General features: G+C 40.6%; 1 protein-coding gene across 1 annotated transcript; it reads right to left on the reverse strand.

Moving 5' to 3' along the window:
- Window positions 1-912: 912 nt before the first annotated feature.
- On the reverse strand, window positions 913-15,376 carry LOC139373532 (krev interaction trapped protein 1). Its single transcript, XM_071114154.1, has 17 exons — window positions 15,173-15,376; window positions 14,436-14,614; window positions 13,545-13,701; window positions 13,299-13,391; window positions 10,985-11,114; window positions 10,183-10,426; window positions 7,521-7,636; window positions 7,096-7,239; window positions 6,721-6,877; window positions 6,145-6,252; window positions 5,885-6,041; window positions 5,611-5,762; window positions 5,209-5,375; window positions 4,958-5,045; window positions 4,660-4,866; window positions 3,297-3,413; window positions 913-3,087 (listed from the first exon to the last, which is right to left on the reverse strand). The coding sequence occupies exons 2-17, from the start codon at window positions 14,535-14,537 to the stop codon at window positions 2,998-3,000; spliced, it is 2,229 nt and encodes a 742-aa protein (XP_070970255.1). The 5' UTR covers window positions 14,538-14,614; window positions 15,173-15,376; the 3' UTR covers window positions 913-2,997.
- Window positions 15,377-17,047: the final 1,671 nt, after the last annotated feature.

Below are 17,047 nucleotides of genomic sequence, written 5' to 3' on the forward strand. Positions count from 1 at the left end.
TTTCAAATTCCTTATATTAAGTAAACCAGACGGCACAATTTTATTTTTTAAATGTATTGGCGGTTAGCCAGGGGCACACTCCAACATTCATTTGTGTTTAGTGAGTCCGCCAGATCAAAGGCAGTACGGATAACCAGGGATGTTCTCTTGATAAGTGTGTGATTTGGACCATTTTGCTGTCCAAATGTAACGAGTACGTTTGAGTGTCAGGGAAATGTATGGAGTAAAAAGTACTTTTAAAGTATTTCCCTTAATAAGTACCTTACACCACTGGAAAAAAAAATGTTTTTTTGGGGGGGCTGGCTTCCCTTGGAAACCATGGATACACGCCACTGCTTGCTTCATAAATAACTACTCATTGTTTGCAGATCAATAATAAAAATCACGGTTTTTATGCTCTCGAACACAGCCAATATGTAAGGGATCTAATTTCCGGGTTTAATTTTACAGATGCCCGAGTGGAGCAGAATACCTCAAGAGGAGAATCACATTGGTTAAACAGACTAGAACATGTCTGGATGTCTCAAAGTTCATTGGCTATTGTAGTCTACTAAAACCGTATGCAACAAGGGCGTATTGATTACGCCGATTCTATTGCAAAACGTTTCTTAAACGGAAGTAAAAAGGAACGAAAACGCGAGGGACCTACCTGAATTTGTCCAAAAGAAAATCTCGTTTTGCTCTGTTTGTTTCCTCAATGAATACGCCCGTCGTGAAATCATGAAACTTGACATTTCAAACAAAATTGTCAAATGGAAATCAAAATTGTTATACCAGTGAACGGTTCAAAGCAATATTCCTAGATGTAGGCTAGGCTATTTTAATGTCGTTTACACGGATATACAGTGTCTTGATTAAATCTATATTATACATTATTTCATAATCCATCAATACCCACTCTCATACAATGTTGAGACATATCCAATTTAATTTATTCACATGGTCAAACAATAACCAATATTTCGTTATGGACTTCCCTTGGTAAATGTACAGTACCAGTCAAAAGTTTAAATACAGCTACTCATTCCAGTGTTTTTCTAAAATAAAAATTCTACATTGTAGAATAATAGTGAAGACATCAAAACTATGAAATAAAATAGATTTTAGATTCTTCAAAGTAGCCACGCTTTGCCTTTGACAGCTTTTCACAGTTATAGTTTTCTCAAGTGGTTTGAAATGAATGTACTGTTGACAAGTTAAGTAATTTATTTGAGCAGAGTGCCCTCATGTGGCAGCTACTGCTGTTACCTTGCCAGTCCTTGGTCTGATTTCTGACATTTTCAAGACAAATTGAATTGTTTTGGTCACATGCGCCAAATACAACAGGTGTAGACTTTACTGTGAAATGCTTACCTGCAAGCCCAACAATGCTGAGTTAAAAAGTTTGACAAATATTTGCTAAATAAAAAAGGAAATAGTAACACAATAACGAGGCTATATACAAGGAGTACCAGTACTGAGTCACTGTGCAGGGATACGAGGTAATTCAGCATGTACATGTTCGTAGGGGTAAAAGTGACTAGGCAATCAGGATCGTAGTTTACAAAACATTAATAACACCTTATATTGAGTGCGCTCAGTATTGCCCAGCCTGAATTCGTTGGGTCATTAACTCCACAAGGTGTTGAAAATGTTTCATGGGGATGCTGGCCAACGTTGACTCAAATGAATTTTATTTATCTGTTATTTTACCAGGTAAGTTGACTGAGAACATGTTCTCATTTGCAGCAATGGCCTGGGGAATAGTTACTGTTGAGAGGAGGGGGATTAATGAGCCAATTGTAAACTGGGGATTATTAGGTGACCGTGATGGTTTGAAGGCCAGATTGGGAATTTAGCCAGGACACCGGGGTTAACACCCCTACTCTTACGATAAGTGCCATGGGATCTTTAATGACCTCAGAGACAGGACACCCCATCCGAAAGACAGCACCCTACACAGTGTCCCCAATTCTTGATACACACAGGAAACTGTTGAGTGTGAAAGACCCAACAGCAGTTCTTCACACTACCATACCCTGTTCAAAGGCACTTAAATCTTTTGTCTTGCCCATTCACCCTCACCTTACAAAAAATGCGGCTTTGAAACTGTCGTAAAAGTGCAGTAACTTGAATGAGTAGGTGTCCAAACTTTTGACTGGTACTGTGTGTACACACACACACACTCTCTCTCTCTAAAGGGGTTCAATGTAAATAGTCCACACTGCCATTTTATTAACAGTTCAGCAGTCTTGTGGCTTGGTGGTAGAAGTTGTTCAGAAGCCTTTTGGTCCCAGACTTGGCGTTCCGGTACCGCTTGCCATGCGGTAGCAGAGAAAACAATCAATGGCTTGGGTGGCTCAAGTCTTTGATCATTTTTAGGGCCTTCCTCTGACAATGCGTGGTATAGAGGTCCTGGATGGCAGGGAGTTATGCCCTAGTGATGTACTGGGCCGTACGCACTACCCCTGTAGCGCCTTGTGATCAGATGCTGAGCAGTTGCCATACCAAGCGGTGATGTAGCCAGTGATGATGCTCTCAATGGTGCAGCTGTATAACTTTGAGGATCTGAGGGCCTATGTCAAATACACAACAGCCCTGTCAATGTGAATGGGGGCGTGTTCAGCCCTCCATTTCCTGTATTCCACGATAAAGCTCCTTTGTCTTGCCCATGTTGAGGGAGAGAGGTTATTGTCCTGGCACCACACTATTTTGATTGACTTTAATTTATTAGGCATAATTAATGTATCTTTGCTTTGCACTGCACTGCATGCACACAGATAAAAATAAAAAAAATCTGTTCATAAGACGGACTTGTATTTTCAGCAAAACAAGGAATTACTTGCACTCATATTATTAATTTTATTAAGATGAACCATTAAATACACATTATTTACAACCATGAAATGTTACAGAAATCTGAATATCAAATAAACAAAAAAAGCAATGGTCCAATACAAGAAAGCAAAGCAATCGACAAATAAAGTACATAGGAATAATATCGTCTTTGAAGGTGAGTCAACCATATGCATACTTGTCTGTTAAACTTCTGTCATTTGGAGTAATTTGTCCACTCAACTTCATTAACAGTTTAACAATAAGGCCAGCCTATTGAGAAAAAGAGAAGCACATGAATAACAAATTTCATGTAATATTGCCCAGATTGAACTCTAAAGTTAGAGCTGTACGCTACGGTTAACATTTTCTTACAAATCATACAATCTGCACTGTTTTCCAGGCTACAACACATGATTGAAGATAATCACAGGTACATCCATAGGAATGACTTGGGAAAGGTCCTACAGTTAGTTAGTTACCTGTTTGGTGTGCACAATGAAGTTCATCTTGTTTTCCAGACTGTGAATCTGGAAGTACTGATCAGCGTGCCCGAGCTGCCACATGAAAGAGCCATACTCCAGACTGATAAGAAGGACCTACACAGTAGAACATATGCACAAGTATCAGTAAAAGAGGGCATTTTACATGAACATGTAAAAAATATATACAAAGCTTTTAAAATCAATACTTTTGAGGCCCTCTTTTACTTTCTATATTTAGATATTTACATCCATGCTTACTTTGTGACCAGTAGATAAGAATGTATCTGTATTTATTAGGGATCCCCATTAGCTGCTGCCAAGGCAGCAGCTACTCTTCCTGGGGTCCAAACACATTATTGCACTTGCATTACATATGAAAAAAAAGATAAAACAGTACATCATAACATTTATTACACCACTACATATCTACAATATGCATAATACCACAATGTGCGTGTACTAGCGTTTGTGTATCTCTTCACAGTCCCGCTGTTCTATAAGGTGTATTTTATATGTTTTTTAAAATCCTATTTTACTGCTTGCATCAGTTACCTGATGTGGAATAGAGTTCCATGTAGTCATGGCTCTATGTTGTACTGTGCGCCTCCCATCGTCTATTCCCCGACTTAGGGATTGTGAAGAGACCTCTGGTGGTATGTCTTGTGGGGTATGCATGAGTGTCTGAGCTGTGTGCTAGTAGATTAAACAGACAGCTCTATGCATTCAGCTTAAGTATGTTTCTGAAGTATGTTTCATGCGTTTTAGTATACTATTGTATTCTGTACACTGCATGGTTAAACAAGGTTCTCTCCAGTGATGTAAAATAACTTGAAAGTACTACTTCAGTCATTTTTTTGGGGTATCTGTACTTTACTATTTCTATTTTTGGCTACTTCACTACATTCCTAAAGAAAAGTATCTACTTTTTACTCCATACATTTTCCCTGACACCCAAAAGTACTCGTTACATTTTGAATGCTTAGAGGGACAGGAAAATGGCCTAATTCACACAATTATCAAGAGAATATCGCTGGTCATCCCTACTGCCTGGCAGACTCACGAAAAACATGCTTTGTTTGTAAATTATGTCTGAGGGTTGCAGCATGCCCCTGGCTAGCCATAAATTTAAAATAAAAATATAAACAAGAAAATGGTGCTGTCTGGTTTGCAATGATTTATACTTTTGATACTTAAGTATGTTTAAAACCAAATACTTTTAGATGTTTACTTTTACTATTTTACTGGGTGACTTTCACTTTTACTTCAGTCATTTTCTATTAAGGTATCTTAACTTTTTCCACCATTGGTTTTCTCTGTATACATATACTCTGGTCCCAACAAACAAATAGCCCCGGGGCACCTTGGTCTCCATGTTCATCAGGTGCAGGCCCTTGGTGTTGACACCCACGAAGACGCGGATGACTTTGTGGTTGCTGGAGCTAGCCTTGGTGAAGACCTGGCCCGTGAAGAAGGCAGCACCATATGTTGGGATGTCCCAGCAGTTCTGCAGGAAGAGCCTCTGGAGGTGGTGCATCTCTTTGCTCACACCCTCACTCATACTGAGGTTCTGTGGCAGAAAAGATGAAGTAAGGGTAAGAGTTTGACCCCACAGATAAATGTATATTACACAAAAACTAAATAATGAAAATAAACCTGACCTTATACTCATGAAGAATCCTGTTTGTCCAATGATGCGCTTTGCTTTTCACCTTGGATATCGGGACAATAGATTTCAGGTTTTCCTCACTGTTGAAAACAAAACATTTACGGTTATGTTAATAGTATATCATATTACAACAGGTTTATGTACTGTACCTTATCTACAAATACCATACCAAGATTTCACCAGTTTTAAAGAAGAGTATTATGCTAAATTGATTCAATTCAGGTACCGATTTAAGATATTTACTTAAGGAAACCCTGCTTGTGCTTCTTGCTCTCATAGTTTCCATAGATGATCTGCAGCAGAAGGCTGGCCAGGGTGATCAGCTTGCTGTCTGGGGAGGGGAAGAAGCCCTTGAGGAGGCAGTGTCTGGCCTCGTCAAACAGGATCAGGATGGACAGGGGGTCCTCAATCTGGGGGAGAAGATTCAAGCCAATCATGGATGGATTAACTTGAACACCAAACCCCTGATCAGTTTAATCAGGTGTATTATTACTGGGCTGGAACAAAAGCATGCACAACCTCTGGGTCTCACTTAACCAGAGTTGAGAAACACTGATCTATTCAATATCCCAAATCCTTGCTTTACAGATGCAGAATTTCCCCAAGGGGATAATAAAGTCTATCAAAATCAAATTGGTTACAAACCTTTTTCTCAATGTCGAGGGGCAGACGGACATCTCTACGGAGGAAGAGCTGTGGGTTCTCCCTCTGGGGGTCCAGGACAGTGAGGTCAGTGACGATCTCGGTCCAGATACGCAGGTGCTGCAGTGGCTTGTGGTAGGGCTTCAGCTGCAGGTCTGATGGAAGACAAGACACAGAAACACACAAAGGGTATAATAAGATACTACAAATACAAGCATATACTACCTAAGCCTAGATATTGTGGCGGCCATTTTGAATCTGTGTATGTGTGACTCACTGAGATTCTCGGAGCAAATCCAGATGGTGAAGTACTGCTGGGTGTCCTTGGAAAGCCGCATGCCCTCCATGATCTGTTGCACTGATGTGTTGTTGCCGTGCTTCAGCTCCACCGAGCGGTACGAGCCATCCATGCGGTAGATGCGCACCTTCTCGTACTGCAGAAGGAAAACACTGTTTTTTGTATACATTTCTAAACTTAATCAATGCCTTTGTCAAGTCTGTTGGAGTAGCATACATGCACACACACTTCACACTCACTGGTTTGTTATTGGCTTGCTGTAGGAGTTTCACTGTCTCCTCCCATTCGTTCTGCTTGTTCTCTTCACAGATTTGCATGGGCGATCTCTTTTGCTGATCCTCTATGTGCTAATAAAAACAAGCAAGCAAAGTTACTTTCTAACTGCTACTTACTACTGGAAACATATTGAAGTCCTAAACTATGATGTTCCACTGGTACCAGCACAGTATGTGGCCATCATGCAAATAGGATGGAGGATATACTGTATTCAACCAGGCTTCTCCAATTCAGGTCTTGGAGAGATACTGGGTGTGCAGGCTTTTATTCCAGCACATTAAGGTGTTGAATTTGGAATTCAAACGTGTTAGAAATAGGTTTAAACCATGCTGACGGCCTTCTGCTGAAGTCTAACCCTAGTCATAACCTTAGCCATGAGATAAAGACTATTTTCACGCCATTTCGATACCGAAGTTACTTTTTCATAACAAGTTAGCAAAACTTAGGCAGCAGGTTAGGATAACTAACGTAGCAGGTTAGGAGTATGAGGTTAACATTAAGAAAAGGGTTAGGTTTAGCAACCCCCGTCTCAGTCTTACCCGGTCTATCTCAGGATGTTGGAGCAGAAGCTGTACTATCTGTGAGTGGCCCCCTCCAGCAGCAAAGTGCAGCGGGGAGCTCAGCTGGCCATTCAGCAGGTTGGGGTTACAGTTTCCCTTCTCCAGCAGTAGCTTGGTCGCCTCCACTTTACCATACCTACATTCAAAACAACACCAAAGTTTGACTCTTATTTGACGATAGCTGTTCGATTAAAAAAAAGATAAATAGAAACATTATTGTCCGTAGAGGACTTAAGATTTACTTTAGGGACTTGGTTTACAATCTGGGATTTGTTTTTCAGCAAAATGGCAGCCCCGCCACTTGTTTTGGTCTACAGCTGTGCTAAAACACAACATCCCTCGTATGAGACGTACCAGCAGGCGTAATGGATGGGGGCCCAGTGGTCGCTGTCCAGCTGTTTGACTGAGAAGCCACTTTCCAGGAGCTTGGTGAGCAGCTCTGTGTCGCCTTCACAGGCACTGCGGTGGAGGGGGAAGTCATCCACCCACTGACGCTCCCTAGGGAGGAGACAGAGAATAGGCCCGTTGAAAGCACTGACTTCACAATGTCATGAAGCATTTGAAAAGGCCCAAACTCCAGAGAATGCCAGACAAAATTGGGCTTGATTGAGGTTGCCTGGTGCAATGGAACAGATGGAATTGTCCCAAATGTGCAAATGTTGCCCATTTGGCACTTCAGACACGCTCAAACTATTTGAAGGAAAACATATACTCTTTGAACCCTGTTCTGGAAAATGCATGAAGTTGTTTTGAAGTAGAATTTTGGGATGCTCACTCACTTGTCCTCTGTCACACTGTTAGAGCCGTGCTGCCACTTTTCTCTCTTAGGGATCTGGATTTTAGAGTAATCCGGAGCACCAAGGCCAAAGTAAGGGTTGATGATAACTTTGTCCACCTAGAAATGGCAAAAATAGAGAGGATACGTGAACACTAGTTTATGTTCAAATATTTTGATGATGATACAAAGTATTACTGTGTAAAATAAAAGTATATCAGTGCAGGGCTAAAACAAAAATGTGAACTGTCTTGTAAGTCATCCCTCAGGAGAGGATAAGGATTGGAAAAAACGCTATCATTAAAGACAAATTGGTTAAAGTAAATTGTGATGAATAAAAAATATATATACCAGTTTCATTTAAAGACCAAAAAAATTACAGCTGTGCCATATAGATTGCAAGATAGTGGGGAAGAGATTGTTTTGACGTACCGATTCCACGGCACTTGGATTATGAACTGATACATAAAACGAAGCTGTACTCAAAACTTTGAATTTTTCCATTTAAATGATTATACAAAATTCTTGCAACCTATAGAATGTTATATATATGGGGGATACAACCTTCCCAGCTCTGCAGATTTTGTTGCAAAGGGACAGAGTCATTAGATAATTTATTTTAGTAATGTCCATATGTAGCTTGTTTTTGGTCACAGGTCCAGGAATGGCTGAAGAATTGTAAAATTTACCTGGAGCTAACGCTGCAGATAGCAATACTGGGTGATTTAAAAAGTCACAGTCAGCCAATCAATAATGTAATAATACTTTTAGCAAAAATGTTTATCTTTAATTTATGAGAATATAAAGGTTCAGAACTTTTGTTAATCATCACAGCACAGTTGAAAAATGTATGGCAAATAGAAATCCAATATGGATGGTGTTAAGAGATAAATGGGAGGAGTTGAAAAAATAAACGTCCTCACTGTGAACTGCATTTATTTTCAGCAAACTTAACATGTGTAAATATTTGTATGAACATAACAAGATTCAACAACTGTGACATAAACTGAACAAGTTCCACAGACATGTGACTAACAGAAATTGAATAATATGTCCCTGAACAAAAAGGGGGGGGGGGTCAAAATCCAAAGTAACAGTAGTACTGCAGCTCATCTCCTCCTCATGAACTGCACCAGATTTGCCAGTTCTTGTTGTGAGATGTTACCCCACTCTTCCACCAAGGCACCTGCAAGTTCCAGGATATTTCTGGGGGGAGAATGGCCCTAGCCCTCACCCGCCAATCTAACAAGGTCCCAGACGTGCTCAATGGGATTGAGATCCGGGCTCTTCGCTGACCATGGCAGAACACTGACATTCCTGTCTTACAGGAAATCACGAACAGAACGAGCAGGTTGCATTGTCTGGTGGCATGCTGGAGGGTCATGTCAGGATGAGCCTGCAGGAAGGGTACCACATGAGGGAGGAGGAAGTCTTCCCTATAACGCACAGCGTTGAGATTGCCTGCAATGACAACAAGCTCAGTCCGATGATGCTGTGACACACCGCCCCAGGCCATGACAGACCCTCCACCTCCATAAACACGAATCCAACCATCACCCCTGATAAGACAAAACGGCAACTCATCAGTGAAGAGCACTTTTTGCCAGACCTGTCTGGTCCATTGACAGTGGGTTTGTGCCCATAGGCGACGTTGTTGCCGGTGATGTCTGGTGAGGACCTGCCTTACAACAGGCCTACAAGCCCTCAGTCCAGCCTCTCTCAGCCTATTGCAGATAGTCTGAGCACTGAAGGAGGCATTGTGTGTTCCTGGTGTAACTCGGGCAGTTGTTGTTGCCATCCTGTACCTGTCCCGCAGGTGTGATGTTCAGGTGTACCGATCCTGTGCAGGTGTTTCTACACGTGGTCTGCCACTGTGAGGATGATCAGCTGTCCGTCCTGTCTCCGTGTAGCGCTGTCTTAGGTGTCTCACATTATGGATATTGCAATTTACTGCCCTGGCCACATCTGCAGTCCTCATGCCTCCTTGCAGCATGCCTAAGACACATTCACGCAGATGAGCAGGGATCCTGAGCATCTTTCTTTTGGTATTTTTCAGAGTCCTTGTGACCTTAATTGCCTACCGTCTGTAAGTTGTTAGTGTCTGAAAGACCGTTCCACAGGTGCATGTTCATTAATTGTTTATGGGTCATTGAACAAGCATGGGAAACAGAGTTCAAACCCTTTAAATGAAGATCTGTGAAGTTATTTGGATTTTTACAAATTATCTTTGAAAGACAGGGTCCTGAAAAAGGGACGTTTCTTTTTTTGCTGAGTTTATATATGTTGAGAGAAGAGTGTGCCAAGAGTGTACAAAGCTGTCATCAAGGCAAAGGGTGGCTACTTTGAAGAATCTCAAATATAAAATATTTTGATTTGTTTAACACTTTTTTGGTTACTACATGATTCCATATGTGTTATTTCATAGTTTTGATGACTTCACTATTATTCTACAATTTATAAAATAGTACAAATAAAGAAAAACCCTTGAATGAGTCCAAACTTCTGACTGGTACTGTATATATTTATAAATAAATAAATATATATATGGGGGATTGAAAATGATGTAGACAATTACATTGATGGAAGCTACAATCTATCTGTAAAGCTGATCTACCCCCTAAAAATAAAAAATATAGAAAAACAGTATGTGGGCAAAGGGCACTCACCCGGTTGGTATACTGCAGGTCTGAGCCGTAGAGAGGGTTCTGAATGCACATGTCAGCCTTCTCCAGTGACAGCATCTTGCTCTTGATCTCCAAGGCAGTGTAACCCATGTGCAAACCCCCGTCACTGGGTTTGCCCTCTCTGATGTAGGCAGGGTTACTCACGTTGGTCTTGACTCGGTCCGCCGGCGTGGGCCGGAACAGAGCTGGAACGGCGTGAGGCATGGTGTGCTGCTCTGCCAGCCACCTGGATAAGGCATGTGGACAAGTTCAAAGGTCAAGGTTTAGTAGGCGACGTTCTGGTAAGGTTAACCAATGTCTCTGTGGTGGGTGAATTATCTACTATGTGCCACTCACTGCACTGTAAATCGCTTTAAATATATTTTGTTATTCCCAATCCCAACTCCCCGGTCACCACAAACTCACAGGAGGCTGGAAGCAGCACAACGACAGTCACAGTGCAGCGGGGTTAAGTGCCTTGCTCAAGGGCACAACAGTAGTGGATAGTATTAATGATCTGAAACCAGCAGCCCTTCAGTAACCAATCTAGTTCCCCACTTTTTTCATCGTCCGGCCCGAGAATTTAATCCAACAACCTTCCTGTTACCGGTCCACCTCTCTTACCTCTGGGCTACCTACCGACCCTGAAGTGGCCTAAATACAACAGACATGCAGATGGTACAGTAAGTGATGCTACCATATACACTGATTTTCAGCTCTCTGATACACACCAGAAACAGTAAGTCACACTGGATCAGGGTGCCTGCTAAATGACTTCAATGTGAAATCATAGACAAAGACTTACTTGTCCAAGGCCAGGAGCATCTTTGAGGTGATGGGGGAGAAGTGAGCACTGGTCTCGCTACACACACGTATGATATCCTGCAGGCAGTAAAAACTGGGGCTACCAGGGCTGTAGATAGGCTTGCTGTTATCTGTTCAGAAAGACCAGTAAGCAGCACCCAACAATAAAGAAAAAACATTGCTAGCTAAACTATATTATTAGGAATGGTTTAAAAAGTACACCAGACAAAAGTGGACTAACACTTTCACTTACAGTGGGGTCTGGAATTATTGTATCCCTCGATAAAGAAGCAAAAAATATGTTTTTTATATAGTATTAAATAATACAAATACTGAGCTATATTGTATGCAAAAAAATATATATATATTATTTTATACTAATACAATTGCTAATACAATATTTGTTTAACAAATAATAAAAAGATACGTCAAAATTATTGGTTTTTGATGCGTGCTTGGGGTTATCGTCTTGCTGGAAAATCAACTTGCAGACAAGTTTCAGCCTCCTGAACCTGGTCATATGACACGAAAATAAAGGTATTTGGCCACGCACACCAGCGGTGGATTTGGCCTTTGAAAGAACAATGCATAGACAGAAGATTCCTCATCCTAAATGTTAAATATGGTGGATGATCTTTGATGTCATGGGGCTATTTTGCACTTGTTAAGGTCAACGGCATCGTGAACTACCAAGTACCAGGACATTTGAGGCAAAAACCTGGTTGCCTCTCCAAGTAGGCTGAAACTTGGCCACAAGTGGATCCTCCAGCAAGACAATAACCCCAAGCACACATCAAAATCCACAAAGAAATGGTCAATTGATCACAAAGTCAACCTTTTGCAATGGCAATCCTATTGTCCAGAATTGAACCCAATTGAAAACCTTTCTTTTGAATTAAAGAAGGCAGTCCATAAGCGCAGGCAAAGGATATCTAGAATCTGGAAAGATTCTGCATGGAGGAAGGGTCTAAGATCCCTCCAAATGTCTTCTCCAATCTCAAAAAAATATTTTAGAAAAAGGCCCAGTGTGATGTCCTCGCAAGGGGCGGGTGCTGGAGTATAGAAAACAGCAGATCCAATAATTCTGACCCCATCTTTGAGATTATTTTTTTTAAATTATTACTTAAACAAAATCTATTTATCTGAGTAATTTGTATAAAATAATAAAATGTTTCCTTTTTTTTAGCATACATATACAGTGGGGCAAAAAAGTATTTAGTCAGCCACCAATTGTGCAAATTCTCCCACTTAAAAAGATGAGAGAGGCCTGTAATTTTAATCATAGGTACACTTCAACTATGACAGACAAAATGAGAAGAAAAAAATCCAGAAAATCACATTGTAGGATTTTTAATGAATTTATTTGCAAATTATGGTGGAAAATAAGTATTTGGTCAATAACAAAAGTTTATCTCAATACTTTGTTATATACCCTTTGTTGGCAATGACAGAGGTCAAACGTTTTCTGTAAGTCTTCACAAGGTTTTCACACACTGTTGCTGGTATTTTGGCCCATTCCTCCATGCAGATCTCCTCTAGAGCAGTGATGTTTTGGGGCTGTTGCTGGGCAACACGGACTTTCAACTCCCTCCAAAGATGTTCTATGGGGTTGAGATCTGGAGACTGGCTAGGCCACTCCAGGACCTTGAAATGCTTCTTACGAAGCCACTCCTTCGTTGCCCGGGCGGTGTGTTTGGGATCATTGTCATGCTGAAAGACCCAGCCACGTTTCATCTTCAATGCCCTTGCTGATGGAAGGAGGTTTTCACTCAAAATCTCACGATACATGGCCCCATTCATTCTTTTGTTTACACGGATCAGTCGTCCTGGTCCCTTTTCAGAAAAACAGCCCCAAAGCATGATGTTTCCACCCCCATGCTTCACAGTAGGTATGGTGTTCTTTGGATGCAACTCAGCATTCTTTGTCCTCCAAACACGACAAGTTGAGTTTTTACCAAACAGTTCTATTTTGGTTTCATCTGACCATATGACATTCTCCCAATCTTCTTCTGGATCATCCAAATGCTCTCTAGCAAACTTCAGACGGGCCTGGACATGTACTGGCTTATGCAGGGGGACACGTCTGGCACTGCATTTTTTTAAGTGGGAGAACTTGCACAATTGGTGGCTGACTAAATACTTTTTTGCCCCACTGTAGCTCAGTATTTGCATAATTCATTTTATACAGTATTTTTTTATCAAGGGATCCAATAACTCCGGACCCTACTGTATATAATTAAAGAGCATTTATACCATTTCTAATCATTTGTACGCCTTTATGTGTTATGTGCTGACAAGTTAGTGGCAAGTCCTACCTTTGACATTGACTGGCACAATAAAGAGGGAGACCTCTTTCCCTTCTTTGTCAACATCGAGAGGGAATTTCCTCATGTGCACCACACGCTTTCCTGTGATGAACAACAGGATCAGTGCTTTGACACAATTTGTTATTTCAAATGTCTTTCTACTCTTCATAAATCTTTTACATTAACAAACGATTCACATCCAAACCTGGAAAGATACCATAATTACAGAAAAGTAGCAAAGATGTATTTATTTACCAATAAAACCCTGGTTGTTAGATATGGGTTTAGTCATTTCGTCTACATAATCCAAAATGGATCTGGCTGTGTCCCCACTCGCTTGGATTTTGGTCGCCAGTAAGACTTTCTTCCGTTTCTTCTCTTTTCCTTCCAAAGGAACTTCTATCAACAAGATCTAGAGGATGGGTAATAGGGTTACACATGTTGATGAGGAACATAAACTGAACGAGAAATACATTTCTGAAATCAAACCATAAGCTAATAAATTGTAATTGGCCATGAACAATATTTGGGTTAAAGTAAAATGATATTGAAGCAGATTTGGGGTTGATGATATGGTAATATTTGTATATTTCTTATTTAACCTTTATTTAACTAGGTAAGTCAGTTAAGAACAAATTCTTCTTTACAATGACGGCCTACACAGGCCAAACCCTCCCCTAACCCGGCTGACACTGGGCCAATTGTGTGCTGCCCTATGGGACTCCCGATCACGGCCGGTTGTAATACAGCCCGGGATCAAACCCGGGTCTGTGGTGATGCCTGTAGCACTGCCTTAGACCACTGCGCCACTCAGGATCAAGCCACAAACCAGAACTAGGAACTTTCAAGGAGCTTTGCAAAACTGAGCCTCCTTACACTAAATGTACTAATAAAGGCATTGACACTTTGCATTAACCATAGTCTGCTACTCGCAGTGTAACTTAAACGTGTATATGAAATGTGTATCCCACTTCTGAAACCAGTGTAACAAATTCAGGAGGTAGCCCAGACTGGGACACAAACACAGTACTCTGCGACTGTCATTCCAAACCCTTGCTGTTATGCAAAGAGATCCTAACCTCTGGATGAGGTTTCAAGATGTTGCATGGTCGCTACTGTATCATATGAAATATACTGTAGTCTTACCTCATAGGCTTTAGCCCGATATTCCTTAGAGCTCAGACTGACTTGATTCTTTGGACGAATGACAGCAACAAACACATCTTCCAAGTTGTCTTGGTTGCCCATGGCGTTGACTTGCCTTCAATCCCTTTCAAGCATCCTACATAAGGACTGATTTATGAGGAATGTGAGGAGCACCATGCCTGAAATGTTACAAATAATACATCAGAATCTAATTGGGAGACAGCAAAACGTGATTATTCTATTAATAATCTATATTCTATTCTATTGTAGAGTGTCTTGTAATTATAAAAAAATAGGCTAGGCTATTACACATTATATGGTTCTCATCACTGATCAATCTTGAAAAGACAAGATTTTTAAATTGTTAACTTGAAATTAATTAATTTATATCTACGATCACATAGGCTGTTACTTTAACGCATTAAAATGAAATAGCATAATGATAGTAACATAATTATGGCGAAAATCTTTTCAAAAGGCAAATTTGATTGCGTTCAAAAGTCTAAAGTTATGTCACAACAACAGTCACGCCCCGGAAACCAAGCATACTGTTGCCTTCCTCTAGAAGACTGCTGATATCACATACAGTATAAAATACAACATGAAAAGTACTATGCGGCACGAATTTTCATTTGAGCTACATTGTGTTCTTTGAAGTAGCTGTGAAACTTTACGTTAGATAACTTGAAGGCTTGGGTATCGCACTGTTACATTTTGAGAAACGCTTTCAAACATACCTGAAATTATGAGCTATCACAAACTTCAAAAAGTATAAATTGTCGGTGTTTTCATTTTCCCGGGTGTAATAAGGCATAGACACGCAGTAACAATAAGCTCGCCAAACTTCTAAACAGATATTTGTGTGTTTCCTAAAAGCATAACATCGGTTGCCGACCACAGCAAGTGAAATGGAAGAGAGTCACATTGCGCCTATACTGACTAGTTTTGACAACAGGGAACTCTGCTGGTCGGGTGGACTTAGTGCGCATATTTTTTTCTTCTGAAAATGTAGACAGATGGAAATAAATTATACAGAAATCAAATCGGATGTGAAATTCATTTGCTTCGGTATGAAATAAGGCCAAGTGACTTTTGACTCATAACTTTTGTTCTGAATTCATTTGATAGCATTCAGCCAATCCTGGTATAAATTATGAGTACGGGCATGTTTCCGAAAATTTGTATATTAAATAGTCAATTCCAGGTACACTTTTGCTAGTTTCAGATTATGTATGGCAGGTGTTCCAAACCTTTTTTACACAGGGCACCCTTTTCACATTTGAATCAAACACCAGGTTGATTTTGTTTAATTTGAGGGACCTATGATTTTTTTATAGACTAATTTCCTGCAATTATACCAAGTTTAACAAGACGCATTATATATTTTAGGTAGGCTATTTGGTGATAATAATGATGTTAATAGATAAGGAAAATAAAGTCTAGACCCGATTTCCAGAAATCTTATTCTGCTACCAAGTGTTTTAGTATGATAATTTACATGAACCCTCAACTTAATTATACATATTCTCTTACAGAATGTGCTTTGATCAATTAATAGTCACCTATTGTGCAAGATTACTTCCCAAAGTCTAATTTCTTTGACTCCTCAACTTTAGGTCGTAGCTCCGTTTCTGAATATCAGAGACAAACAAAAGAGAATAGTGAATGGCGGCAAATGTTTTACTTTTAAACTCGGACAAAACAGAAATGTTAGTTCTAGGTCCCAAGAATCAAAGAGATATGCTGATTGATCTGGTTCAGTCGTCTCAAATAAAACTGTGAAGGACCTCTGCGTTACTCTGGACCCTGATCTTTCTTTTGACAAACATATCAAGAATATTTCAAGGGCAGCTTTTTTCCATTTTCGTAATACTGCAAAAATCTGAAACTGTTTGTCCCAAAATGATGTAGAAAAGCTAACCCATGCTTTTGTCACTTATAGATTAGACTGCTGCAATGCTCTACTCTCCGGCTACCTGGATCAAGCACTAAATAAACTTCAGTTAGTGATAAATACAGCTACTGATATCTTGACTAGAATCAAACAAAGGTATCATTACTCCACTGCTAGCCTCGCTACACCGGCTTCCTGTTATGGCTAGGGCTGACTTCAAGGTTTTACTGCTAACCTACAAAGCATTAAATGGATTTGCTCCAACCTATCTCTCCGATTTAGTCCTGCTGTACATACCTGCAAGTACGCTACATGGTCACAAGACGCAGGCCTCCTTATTGTCCCTAGAATTTCTAAGCAAACATGCTGGAGCCAGGGCCTTCTCCTATAGTGCTTCATTTTCACGGAATGGTCTGTCTATTCATGTGAGAGACGCAGACTTTACTGAAGACTCATCTCTTCAGTAGGTCCTATGAATGAATGTAGTCTGGCCCAGGGGTGCGAAGGTGAATGGCAAGGCACTGATTGGACGAATCGCCCTTGCTGTCTCTTCCTGGACGTCTCCCTTTTTCCCACTGGGACTTTCTGCCTCAGACCCTATTACGGAGGCTGATTCACTGGCTTACTAGTGCTCTTGCCGTCCCTAGGAGGGGTGCGTCATGTCAGGCTTTTTTCCGCTATACTCGACTTGAGTGGGATGAGTCACTGACATGATCTT

This window comes from Oncorhynchus clarkii, chromosome 18, assembly GCF_045791955.1.
Source record: "Oncorhynchus clarkii lewisi isolate Uvic-CL-2024 chromosome 18, UVic_Ocla_1.0, whole genome shotgun sequence".
Lineage (NCBI taxonomy): Eukaryota > Metazoa > Chordata > Actinopteri > Salmoniformes > Salmonidae > Oncorhynchus > Oncorhynchus clarkii.